Source organism: Arvicola amphibius, chromosome 9 (assembly GCF_903992535.2).
Source record: "Arvicola amphibius chromosome 9, mArvAmp1.2, whole genome shotgun sequence".
NCBI lineage: Eukaryota > Metazoa > Chordata > Mammalia > Rodentia > Cricetidae > Arvicola > Arvicola amphibius.
In genome coordinates, this window is record NC_052055.2 from 53,988,710 (window position 1) to 54,002,592 (window position 13,883).

General features: G+C 45.9%; 1 protein-coding gene across 3 annotated transcripts in view; it reads left to right on the plus strand.

The window, feature by feature from the left end:
- The window catches only part of Ano6 (anoctamin 6), a 175,484-nt gene that overhangs the window by 67,123 nt on the left and 94,478 nt on the right, over window positions 1-13,883 (plus strand). For all 3 annotated transcript variants that reach the window (XM_038342219.2, XM_038342220.2, XM_038342221.2), the window contains one exon: window positions 3,031-3,113. In XM_038342219.2, the coding sequence (XP_038198147.1) occupies window positions 3,031-3,113 (83 nt within the window). The remainder of the gene's footprint in view (window positions 1-3,030; window positions 3,114-13,883) is intronic.

The following is a 13,883-nucleotide window of genomic DNA, read 5'->3' on the forward strand; positions in this document are numbered from 1 at the left end:
AGTTTCAAAGACTTCCTGGACCCCTGTCTAGAGGAAGATTAATATTATTAATATTAATAGTATTAGCCTCCTGTATCATCTATCTCTCCGCTGTGTTGTCCTGGCAGAAACAGCTGTGGTTTTGTCTTGCTCACATGGTATTTCAGCAAAGCCATTTTTGTTTTTATTTACTCAAATTCCGTTTCTCTTCTGTGTTGACATTAACTGTGGCTACGTTTGTTCTCATTGTGGGGGTAACTAGAGCCACTCAGAGCTATACTTTCACAAGTCTGTTCCTCTGCATACTTGCCTGTGACCTAGTGGGACGCCGGGGTCCTAGATCTTTGTTTCTTCTCTCATGCGGCAAAATGAATACCTTCTTAAATCTCCTTTTGCAAAGGAGGAAAAGAGGAACCGAGGGGAATGCCACTGACCTTTTTACCTCTGATATGTAATAGATGGATTGCACATCTTATCCTGCAGGAATTTAGATAAGATGTCAAATGCAGTCACGCCACCAGATTTATAGTGGCTGTGTAAAAAATACGCACAAGTATGATGTCTGATTAACTTTATGAAGCAGTATATTATAAACACCCCCCACTTGGATCATCTTCACTATCTCTACAGCTAACGTTGTAGAAAGGTTAGGTCTTCCCAGCTGTGCTCCATCCATGGAGAGCTTGTCAGAGCCTGGTGTATAGACAATCATGCTTTAGGACAGTGGTTCTCAACCTTCCTAATGCTGTGGCCTTTAATACAGTTCCTTAGGTGTGGTGACCCCACCCATAACAGTATTTTCAGTACTGCTTCATAACTGCTTTGGCTGCTGTTATGAACTGTAATGTAAATATCTGATATGCAAGACATCACGTGTGTGACCCCTGTGGAAAGGCTGCCTGACCCCCAAAGGGGTCGTGGCCCACAGGTTGAGAACACTGCTTGAGACAGTTATGAAGGTGGCCTGCAGGAATCTAATTGTTTTGGCCATCTATTGTTCGGCTGGTGGAATAATCGGCTCCAGACGTAGCTGGCTGTGTGGAAATTGCAGGCCTCCTGGGTTAGTCAGAGGCACCCACTTTGATTGTTACCCTTGCAAGATGCCCTGCAAGCCTCCCTTCGCCTCTGTTTCCCATTTTTCTCTGGTTCTTAAACAGGGGTCCTCTGACGGGCTCTTCAGAAGAGGTGGCCGCTGCTTGTCCTGTCACATCTGCCCTTTCTTTTCAGGCCTTAGGGGCTGCTACCATGTGGGTTAAGTGTACAAATGAAGGTCTTTGGTGTGAATCTAAAATGCAGTTCTGATATTGGGAATTTTTTTTTATTTTATTAAAAATTTCCGCCTCCTCCCCGCCTCCCATTTACCTCCTCCTCCCCCCACTCCCCCTCCCTCTTCTGTCCCAAGAGCAGTAAGGGTTCCCTGCCCTGTTGGGAATTTTTTTTTTTAAACAAATGAATTGTCTTAACTTTTGCTGATAACTTGGCTTTGTGAACAATCTTTGGGCTCTTGTGAATCTCCCTATGCAAGTTGAGCTGTTATTTTTTTAGGCCACTGAAAAGAGGATTTTTCTTTTAAAGATTTATTTATTTATTATGTATATAACATTCCTTCCATGTATGCTTGCATGCCAGAAGAGGGCACCAGATCTTATTACAGATGGTTGTGAGCCACCATGTGGTTGCTGGGAATTGAACTCAGGACCTCTGGAAGAACAGTCAATGCTCTTAACCTCTGAGCCATCTCTCCAGCCCCTGAAAAGAGGATTTTTTTCATCATTAAGAACCACCTATTTCACAAAACCTGTTTGTGTATTCAAGATGTCAGGTATGTAGTGACTTCTAAAACTCTACCTCAAATAAAATTAAAGCTCAGTCTAACTGTTCTGTGTGGACCATTGAAGGACGCATGCTGCTCATAGTTCCATGTGCGCTCTCCCCACCCCTTGCTCTCTTTACATCTTTAACCTCATCTTCTTTCACGTCACTGTCTTGCTGAGATGTGGGCCTGTTGATCAATGAGAGTAGCTATGCAAACCTCCTTAAACAGTCGATGATCTTCCAATGTTCTTAACTATTATTTCATACCCCTTCAAATTAAGGATCTTTTATTTTTACAAAGTCAAAGATATATGGCATTTTAGTAATTCCTAGTATAATCCTAAACTTTGTTGTTATTTGAAACTTCCTAATTTTTTTTAAAATGTTCCCTCCTGCTGACCAACCTCCGGCACCCAACACTTCCTTCATAAGTCTTTTACTTCTGGCTTCTTTAGAGCTCTTTGACCCCAAACCACATGGTGTGGTGTGTATGATTGGTTTGCTTCCTCAAGGTCCTTTACGCTGGGCCAGCATACCTTTATTTGTGGCAGGGTCTTGATGACAGCCCAGGGACAGACATGACGGAATGACCTGCTTCCCTGGACTTGGCTCCTTACCTCGCCTAACACTGCGGTCACCTAATACAGTGGCCACTAGTCACTTGTGGCTGCTGACCTTTTGAGTTGTGGCTCATATGTATTTGTAATTCATCCCAGATTCCCCAAGGCGTAGTCCCAGAAAAATATAAACTGGTTCACTGATAATTTTTTAATATGGATTATATATTCAAATGTTAATGGATTTTATGGGTTAAATGATATTATTGTAATGAATTTTACTTGTTTGTTACTAGTTAAAAGTACCTACTGGAAAATTTTATTTGGCTCCCATTAAATATCTGTCAGATGCTGCCTCTCGATATATTTTCAAATAGAAAATGACCGTCCTCATTTGACTCATCAGTTCCCCGAGAGGTTAGCGGGGATAATGAGTTTCTTAGCTGCACTCAACATTTAATTGCTGTGTAGAGGCTGGTAATTTTCCATGGTAGACGCAGCCTAGAGCATTTGGAGACCTAGCCACATGGATGACAGAGTGGCTGCCGCTCTCAGTCGTGGGCAGTGAGAAAATCTCACCTGGAAGTGGGCCTCAGATGCTGAGTGCCCTCACTCCTGCTGCTGTGTGGATCCAGGCAAGTCTACGCTTTGCTTACTTTATTTACCCCTTTATTTTCAGTGCTGGAAAACTTCGACCAGACAATCGTCTGTTCCACCTTCGGCCCTCTGGAGAATCAGCAGGATTTCCGAACTCCAGAGTTTGTAAGTACTTCGCCTTTTATAAATGTTGTCTGTCCTGAGATTCTCTTTGAATAATAAATCCTGTTCTTGACGGGTCCAGTCCGGCACAGGGCCCTGCTGTGACTGTTCAGTCTTTGCCGGCTCTGAGGAGCAGGTTAATGGGACCTGAGTGTCCGGCATCATGAGCTTTGGGTTTGATTTTACAGTGCATATGCGCCTGCTGACAGGAACTCAGTCCGTAGTGAAAGAGGGAGATGTTCCCAAAATTTCCTGCTTCGGTGGCTGGTTCTGTTGCTGTCAGGTTCTGCTCTCTATAACCTTGGAAATCAGTCTTGACTGAACACAGACAGTGCTCTGGCCAGTGCTGTTATTCACCATGGAGCGGCCCGGCCTGTTCCTCATTTCCTTCGGGAACCTTCAGTAATATAACCTGGTAGGACTAGGAATATTTTATTGGTTGTTTCTACCAAGAGGGAAACTAATGTTCCCACGCAGTTAGACATTGAAGATTAGCCATGGCTCCTACCCTCAAGGAATTAAAAATCGTATTAGATGCCACTGTGATTGTATTAGTGCCTTGTTTAAAGAAAATTAAGCATGTCGGAAGCCTTGCAGAATGTCTTTTGAAGCAGATTTTATATTAGGTTCCTACAGTGCTTGACTCTCTGACTCACGCCAGAGATGTGGGAAAGGAAAGGAAAGCATAGTGGCCTTCACTCAGATTCGCCCAGATTTTTTGTTGCTGTAAATAACTTGTCTACCATTTCCTTCTGCAATGCAAGTGTGTGTGTGTTTGTGTGTGTGTGCCTGAATGTGTGTCTGTGAATTTGTGTGTCTGTGTGTATGAGAGAGAGAGACTCTGTGTATCTCTCAGTATGTGTGTCTGTGTGTATGTGAGAGATACTCTGTGTATGTCAGTGTGTGTCTGTGTGTGTGTGCCTGAGTATGTGTCTATGTGAATCTGTATGTCTGTTTGTGTGTGTGTATGAGAGAGAGACTCTGTGTGTGCCTGAGTGTATGTCTGTGTGAATCTGTATGTCTGTATGAGAGAGACTCCCTGTGTGCGTTTGTGTATATGTGTCTGTGTGTGTGCCTGAGTGTGTGTCTGTGTGACTCTGTATGTGTGTGTGTGTGTGTGAGATAGAGATTGACTCTGTGTGTGTGCCTGAGTGTGAGTCTGTGTGAGTCTGTATATGTGTGTAAGAGAGAGGGAGACACTGACTGATTCTGTGTATGTGTGAGAGAGACTGACTCGTGTGTGTGTGTGTGTGTGTGTGTGTGTGTGCATCTGTTGGAGGGTTTATTTGCAAAATGTGATATACCTCCACCACTCCAGGAGTTGGCAGAGTGTGACTGTGTTACGGATTCTGTGTATTTTCTGCCCTCTAGATTGAGCTATAGTATAGGAACCAGGCAGTGCTGAGGACTGTCAAGGGTTGTACATAGAAGCTGGACCCACAGCGCCATTTCATTTCAGAGCGCGGCTCCTGTGGTGTCCTTGCAGATGGCGTGCTGTGGAAAGCCCTTGGCTATAACACAGAGACCCGGCATCCAGTGACTCCCTGATACAGCCAGTGTGAGTGTCAGTGAAGGGGAGCTCTGAGTACACACCTCCTGCGCTCCACTAGTTCCGAGTCTCCAAGGGCAGAGAGGTGTGGTGCAAACGCAGACGCCATTGATGCAGACTCAGAGCTGCTCATCTTGTACCCCGCTGAACTGCTTTTAATTGAAGCCTTATAAAACATCATAACTAACGTAGCAAGAGTTGCACGCAACAAGGTGTTGGTGTACCTGGCAAACATACAGACTTCACACCCATTCTCTGCATGAAAACGAAAGTTTCCTCAGCTGTAGGTGGAGACCTCTTGTTTCCGGGCAGCCTGAACGTGAATAGTAACACAGGAACTATATTAATTGCAGCCCTGTTTGGCCAATAGCTTAGGCATATTTCTAGCTAACTCTTACATTTTAAATGAATCCATTTCTATTAATCTGTGAATCACCATGAGTTTGTGGACTACCAGCTAGTAGCTGGTGCCTTTCTCCTTTGGCAGCTACATGGCGTCTCTCTGACGTACTTTCTCTCTGTTTTGATTTCCTGCCTGGCTTTACTCTACTAAGCCATTGGCCGAAACAGCTTCTTTCATAACCAATTGTAATAAAGCATATTCATAGCATACAGAGGGCAATCCCACATCACTCAGCATGATGTCAAGGTGCTGGTGCTTGACCCACCTCAGCAACATCTGTATGGGTAGTGCGTAGGGCAGGTAAACTGTCCGTCACTTTCCACCACCAGCACCTGTTTCTTGACTTTAGAAGACTGCCTAGTGGAAGAGCAAATGACCGCAAGTGGAATCTGGAATCAGCAACTGCAGTTGCCCCAAGCAGCTGGCTTGTTTCAACCGTGGTTCCGAGGACGTAGAAGCCAGAGGGAGAACCTTCACTTTAGTTTTTACTGTTAGACGATATGTATGATTGTCCTATATGTGTGCTCGACAGCGCATCTCTGTGTTCCTGTGTGCTGGTTAGCTTTGGCCAACTTGACCAAACCAAGACGCACCTGCAGAGAGGGAATCTCTGCCAAGACATCACTTCCATCAGGTTAGGCATTTTCATAATTGCCAAGAGATGAAGGAAGGCCACAGTTTCCTGTGGACAGGAACTTCCCTGGGCAGGTGGGCATGAGTTGTAGAAGAAAGATAGCTTAGCAAGCCTGGTTGGTCTTTGCTTCAGTTCCTGCCTGAAGTGGCCTGTCCTGACCTCCCTCAGTGATGAACTGTTACCTGAAAGTGTGATAGGGAATAGACACTTTGCTTCCCAGGTTGCTTTTGATCGGTGTTTATCACAGCAACAGAGAGCCTGGTTACTGTCTTTCTCTATATACATTCTTACCATCCAGGAAGGAATTACTTTTTAAAACATATTTCTTAAATTATTCTTTGAGCATTGCATATGTGTGTGTGTGTATCAAATACTCTCTCTCTCTATGTGTGTGTGTATACATATATACACACATATCTCTATATATACATATATACACACATTTCTCCATATATATCTATATACATACACATATCTCTATGTATATATACATGTCTATATATGTGTATGTACATATATATATATATATAATGTATTTGATCATATCCACCCTCTACTTCCCCCTCCAACTTCTCCCTGACTTACAGCCACCCCTTCTAACTTCATTTCCTCATATGCCTAACCTCCTGAGTAGTTCCTCTGCTGGTATGGGGCTTCGGGAAGCAGTTTTTCATGTTCCTGTGCCTTCCCAGTTTGTGATGCTCATGACACACAAGTTGTTATGACACTCATAAATAGTTGCTTGTGTTTTCTTCCCTGCACCATTGTTGCCAGCACTCCTGGGCCTGATAGTAAACATACATTACCATAGTCTCTATGGTAAACAAGCAGGCTGTAGAGGGAGGTCCCGTGAGAATAGGACACTCCAGGGAACCATGTGTTATACTTAAGAGAGGCCTCGGGTGTAGGCAGGGGAGAGTAGCATTGAGGAAGACAGAGCTCTGCTCTTATAGGCAGGTGAGCCAGACTGATGCCAGGAAATCAGGTAAGTTGGTGCAAACCAGATCTTTAAATTGGGGCCAATGTTGACTTGGAGTATCAGAAGATCTAACTGCAAAGCAAAGTTGCAAACCCTATGGGAAAACTAAAAGAAGTTGGAAAAGTGAGTTTTCTGTTTTTCCCCCCAATCTGGCATGTTGGCGGTTCAGCTGCAGCTTGCTGAACGGGGGAAACCACGGAGTGTGTTTACTCCAGCCTTATTCTCAAATAGTTGGGATTTCAGGCGGATCAAGGGCTGATGGTTTTTATGTAACAGTGTTTTTGTCTAGTTTGTTCAACAGGGAGAAGGATAAAATGCTTTTTAGTGTGCTTCCATCAGGAGATCTATTTTAGAGCAGAGTTAGTTGACTAGGCTGGCTCACTGGTAGTAAAAGGAATGACACAAGTCACGTCATTCTATGGGGTTCTCAGGCTGTAGCACAGACTTTGTAAGTCCTGAGGAGATTGGCATCAGCTGCCTATGGCCTGGAGCCAGCAGCCGCTCGCCTGCTCTCCGCTCTTCCTCCCTGCAGCCTCTGCTTCGCAGCCGCACACACTCCCACACACAGGTTCTCATTCTTGCTGCCTCTTGTTCCCTTTGCAGACTGAAGCCATCGAGTTAGCCAGAATGCTAGAGTGTTAAACAGGGTGGAAAGCGATGTAGACACGAGGGGCATGTGTTCTTGTTATCTCTGACTTGTGGGAACTGGGGACATGTTGAAACTAGAGATGTTGCCATGTACCCACTGTGGGGTAAGGCAGCTGTGTGTGGGAGGGAGTCGTGTGAAAAGGATATGGCTAAAGGCTGGTTTACAGAGACACTTGGTGATCTTGTATGGTGGGAAACCACTTTAGTCCTGGTGAGGGTGGCTTAAATACTGGGAATATAGTTAACATTTTATTATGTTTGTTTTCTCCATACTGCTAGCTTTAAAAAAAAAAGCCAAACGTATTGTTATTGTTACTGGGGGGGGGAGGGGACACATAATGCTGTGGCATTTGTGTGGAGAGCGAAGGTCATCTTTGTCGAGTCAGATCTTCCCTTCACCGCTCCATCTGGGTCTAGGGATTGAACTCAGGTGGCCAGGCTTTCTATCATATCAGGCAGCAAGTAGCTCTACCCACTGAGCGCCTGGCACCCTGTGGAGACCCCCCCTGCTGTTTTATTTTTCTTACTATTTCCTGTTCCCGTCTATGAATGAGGTCCGCTTCAGCACTTCACAGTTTCTAAGGAGGTTCGTTCCCCATCTAGAGATGTGGTGGCTGTCAGTTGAGGGGATTATGATTCTGGGGAAGGGAATGGTGAAGAGGAGCCTGGATACTGAGTGCCTGAGCCTCAGCTCATCCTGAAGAGTTCAGATGTAGATCTAGAGGGTGGGGTCAGAGAGATGGGTCAGGGGGTGAGGGGCACTGGCCTCCAAGCCAGCTAGCCTGCGTGTGAGCCCCCAAAATCCAGGTGGAGGAAGGAGAGGACTGACTCTCACGGGTTGTTCTCTGACTTAAACACACACTATGTACACGCATGCACGAATGCACATGCCTGCCCCCCCCACACACAAAATAAATAAATGCAAAAACGAACAAACCCAGAGGCTATAAACATAGACCCCAGAGTTAGAACTTAGGATCTGAAGGCGTAAGTCACAAGCAATCCCACACCAGTTTGGAATTGTGATTAATAGAATGGTTATTTATTTAAAGGGGAAAAACTTACAGATCGCGGTCCCAGCCAACAGCCCTCAGCCTGCACAATCAGGAAGGGAGCCTAGTTGCCAGAAGCAGAGCTGGAAGCCAGAGAGTGGAGGGAAGTGGCCGCATTTTTAAAGAGAGAGACCACGCCCCAATGGGATGGTATCTCAGCGGCTATTGGCTGAAGGAGCAGAAGTAGCTCCCTCAACAAGGATCAATTCCATCCTGATGGCAATGGAACGGAGAAATGCCCTCCTGCTAGGTAGGATGTCCCAGACTCCCAGGACTCCATTTCCAGCCCCACACCTGGTTAAGAGCTCTAAGTGGCAAATTCAAAAGCTAGTGAGTATGACCAGCCCCAAAGACTGCATTTCATTCCAAGTCCCAAGGAGTTGGGCATTAGGGTCAGTAGTGGGAAGAGGCGATCGTTATGTTTGTTTCTAGAAACCCTAACTATTGACAATGACCCAGGAACTCACAGTGGTCTGACAGCCTGAACACACACAGTTGAGAGATGGGGTGTGAAGGACTTAGATGTAGCACCCCTGAATCTGCCCACAGCCGTGATCAAATGGAATTACGGAGATAAGAAGGCCAAGGGACTGTTCTGTCACCCCAACCCCACTGTGGCTCCCCATCTGCCTTTGCTGAACTTGAACATTTGTCCACAATTCTTCTGGCTTCTTAGAGGCAGGAATAATCTTACCACTTCCAATTTCAGGTTAACTGATATTTTTCATTGTTTAGCATCTACCAAATTTGGAGTTAATAATAAAATTTAGACTGGCCAAGAATATTAGGATTGCAGTAGGCTAAACCGGAAAGATTAGAAGCCCTGGGATTTAGTAACTGAAGGAGAAAATAGACTCAGAAAGATGAGTGGATAAGTGGGGCCATTAGGAGGTGTGACCTTGCTGGAGGAGGTGTGTCAGTGGGAGTGGTTTCAAAAGCCCAGGCTAACTCTCCAGGTTAACTCTCTTTCTGCCTAGTCTCCATGTCTCCATATGCCAGTTTTCATGCCTGCCTGCCTGCTACCATGCTCCCCTCCCCACCATGATGGTTAGGGACTCTACTGCCTTCTAGAATAATAACCCCAAATTAAATGCTTTCTTTTGTAAGTTGCCTTGGTTTTATGATCTCTTAGCATAGCAATAGAAAAGTAACTAAGATACTGTTTCCTAAAAATTATGGTTAACCACCTGAAATTCTAATTTAATCATCAACAACCTGTTGAAAATACATGAAAACCCCAAGGAAAGGTTCTAAGTATTAATTTCTTCAACAAATATTTATTTGGCATTTATTTCAGGTACTATACTGAATATACAGAAAAGAATATCCCTGTTTTCTTTAAGAGTTAACACTTTGTTAAAAGAGACAAAGTAAATAATACACATAATATATAAATTATATATAATATAAATAATATACATATCAAATGAGTAATCACTAGAGAAAGCTAATAGGGATTGTGTGTGTGTGTGTGTGTGTGTGTGTGAGAGAGAGAGAGAGAGAGAGAGAGAGAGAGTTTTGGCAATGGGTATGTGTGACAGTTGTAAATACAGTCTTAGAGTATATCTCCCTGAGAACTGAAAAGGCCTTACCATGTTGCTGGAGTGATCTGCTTGGAAGGATAGGTGAAGAGAAGCACATCTAAGCAGGAGGAGCTGAGACAGAGAACTTGAGATGGGCATGTCTGTGATATGTTTGTGGTTAGGGAAGGAAATCCAGGCAGCTGTGGTAGATCAGAAGATGGGAAGAGTAGTCGACTCGGGGCTTTGTAGGTCACTGTGAAAGCGTTGGTTGCACCTTTAAGTTTGGAATTCATTCAGAGTGAGCCTTCTCCGCATGGGTGGGAAGGTTCCCAACAGAGGAGTCCCTGACCTAAGTAAGATCACTTTCCATGTGTCCGGAATGAACTGTGAAGAAACAGAGCAAAGGCAGGGAGACGGCCAGGCATGCCAACTGTTTGATATTGCAACATGATGCTGTCACCTATGGAATCCATGCTCAAGAACAGCACTCCAGGTGCAAGCAAAAAGGAAAGAGAAAAAGAAAAGAAAAGAAAAATGTCGGGCCCCGTTCATAGCTATCCTTGGCCACATGCAGCCCAGAGCCCACAGACTGGGGGTGCCTTCGGTGCCTGAGCCTGTAGGGGTATTCTCATTCAGTCCACCACAGCAGGCAATGAGGGACCGTGATTTGATCCAGAGGTAAAGGGGTTGGACATAGCTCTAGGGATGCCCATGCATAGACTTGAAAGCAGGACTTGTTGGGCTATTACTCTGATTCTTTATTTACTAGTAACATGGGTAGCAAGCATTAGTAAAGACTGAGGAAGGAGAAGAGACAAAGGGATCTGAAGAAGGGGAGGGGATGAGGCAGTCACGTGGAAGAGTGAATCAGGAGCGCCCCGAGAAATCTAACGTGAGTTTTGACAGTAACACGAGCCCGTGTGAGGTGAGCAATTGTACCTACCAGCTGACGAAATCTGGACTCACGCAGGAGGTGTGTCTGTGATGGGAGGTTCTAGACTGAGCTCGCCGAAGTAGGAGGACTCACCGCAAGCTCAGGCAACTCTCTCCCCTGGGCTGGATAAAAAAGAAGACAGAGCTGAGCACTGACATCCATTCCTCTTTGTTTGGTGACTGACGATGAGGAGCCACCTCACCTACCCTGTCATGATGGATAAACCTTGTCTCTTAACTGGGAGCTAAAAATAGCCCTTGCTCCCTCAAGTTGCTTCTTTTTTTTTTTTTTAAAGATTTTATTTATTATGTATACAGTGTTCTGTCTGCATGTACACCTGCAGGTCAGAAGAGGGCACCAGATCTCATAGATGGTTGAGAGCCACCATGTGGTTGCTGGGTCTTGAACTCAGGACCTCTGGAAGAGCAGACAGTGCTCTTAACCTCTGAGCCATCTCTCCAGCCCCCCTCAAGTTGCTTCTTGTCAGGTGTTTGGCCAAGTAGAAAAGTAATCTGAACACCAAGATGGCCGTGTGCTCGCCCCTTCAGGGTTGGTGTGGCGGGACATGCCGGTGAGGAGAGGGGTGGAATAGGTAAGCCTATGGTTTAACCAGGTTGGATTGTCTCAAGTCAGTTCAGCAAAGCATGCTGAGGGTGAAAGAGCTAGGGGTATTTGCAAAAAAAGCTGGGCACCATAGACATGAGATCTCTGGGTATAGATGCAGCATGCTTGACACTTTTTGAGGTTGGAATGTTTGAGAGAGAACTGGAGAAAGGTACTTGGTGAAGTATTGGATGCTTGTAACCAAGGGGTCATGTGTTGGTTTTCAAAATACCTCAGCTAAGCAACTTGCAAAGAGAAAGAGGAAAGGCTTTCTCTGGCTAACAGTTTGAAGTTCCAGCTCATAGCTGACTAGAAGAATTGCTTTGGGTCTGTGGTGAGGAAGGAAGAGTTTCACGATAGAGCAGAACCTTTCATTTCATGGCCTGTAAGCAAAGAAAGTGAAGATGGGGCCAGAATCCACAACTGCCTTAAGGATACATGCTTAAGGACCTAACAGGCCCCCCCCCCATCTCCTAAAGGATCTGCCCCCCTTGTGTGCTCCCTGTGAAGTAAACTTTCAACACCTGGACCTTGGGGGGGGGGTCCCAAGATACAAAATACAGCAGAGGAGTAAAGGTGGAGTCTGGTTAGAAAACCAGAAGACAGGCTCAAATGGGGTGAAGTTGTCAATTAGCACACCGAAAGGAGCTGTGTGTGTGTGTGTGTGTGTGTGTGTGTGTGTGTTCGTTCGTCCATGTGCGTGTGTACGTCCCTAAGAAGTAAGTCAGGTGTAATGTTTTGGAGACATAACAGCGAGCTGTTTTGAGTCGCTAATGATCAGTAGACGGCTGCATCTTCTGGAGCACTACAAGCTGCAGCCCGGAAGCAGCACAAGTCGTGAGCTGACTCTGTTGTCGCAAGGGTTCTACTTGCATTGCTTCCAGTTCCTTCTTCCAGCCATAGCACCACTGGCTCTGTGGGCTGTGTTTCTTGGTTTTGGTGGTCAGGGTGTGCGTCCTCGGTATTGTAGGATGTTGGCTATCAGCCCTGTTTTCTACTCACTGGATGACAGTAAAACCCTCTGCCCTGGGGGGGGAGGGGGAGAAGAACTCTCAGATACTGCAGATACTGCCGCATGTACCAGGGGGCAGAGTTGCTCTTACTGAGGACCACCGAGTTCCAGGAGCGCTAAAGGGACATCCTCAGATTTGTTTCTGGGAGAGCTGCGAATGTGGCTGTAATATAGCATTGAGTGGATTGTGGGCTGAACTAGCAGGTGGAAAACAGAAGGCCTCTCGTTCAAGGAAGCGTGGCAGTGGGGTGTGTGGGACAATGAGACAGATGCACAGAGAGGACAGGAATAAATGGATGGATAAACCTATGGAGGATCCTTTTCAGAGGAGCAGGGATGCTCAGAAGAAGGGCATGCAAGGTTCGCAGGGCACAGGGGGGAGGAATCAACCTGGCATGGGAGGAGCTACATCTACTCAGGACCTGGAGCAGAAAACTCATGCAGGGTTTTAGGAGTCAAAAAGAGAGGCTGGGAGATTTCCCAGCTAACAACTGCTGTCAGCTACTGGGAGTGAAGAAGGCACAGTGCGGGAGCAGCTGTAGAGAGGAAGAGAGCTGGAAAAGCCAGGAAAAGGTTCTGGGATTTCTTGGCAGCAGAGAGATCAGAGTGGAGCTGGCGATCCCGTCTGTCCCACCATAGTGTCCCTCAGACATGGAGAGAGTTGAGAGACGGCTTTGGCCAGATGGCGTGAAGATGGTTAGGTGTCATTGGCAGGAGGAACTGTCATGTGACTTTAGAGAAGGCATGAGAAGGAAGAAGGGAGCCTCGTGGTTAGAAACAGACCAGGGGCCTCTGGCCTCTTAATGACAGTGGAAGAATGTGGAGCTGGCCCAAAAGGGAGGGGACCTTTCTGGGGGATGCCAGTGTCCTCATTGGCTGTGGTAGTTAGAGCACAGGAGGGACAAGAGCAGCCATGGTACTCACGAGCCACAGGGTGCTGGCACTGTTGGGGCTGAACTGGGAGCTGGGTATCCCTGTGTATCCCTGTGTGGTGGAGGGCCAGTGTGAATATGGCAGGATTTTCAGGAGCAGCAGTGGGGAAGTAGATGGTCCATTCTGGGGGCTCTAAAGTAGATGGTCCATTCTGGGGGCCTCGAGGTTCATTCTGCTCCCATGGTCCTATCAGGAATTTCCTCCTGAGGTAACGACTGGTCAGGACTCATGTGAAAAAGTCAGTTTTGTCTTCTCCCTGATTAAAGAGAATAATTTACCAGAATTTTTTTGTTTGCAGATTTTGTTTCCAAAGGTAGATCGGGGTTTTGTTCCTATGCTGGGCGTGAAGTCTATTTGTAATGTTAGTACCTGGGAAGTTAAAACAGAAAGATTGTTACATAGTGAATCTTCCAGACTAGCCTCTCTCCCCCAAAAGCCAAACAACAAAAAATTCAAATCAAAATTGGATTCTATTCTTTCTCCTCCCAACCCCCAGCCCCACA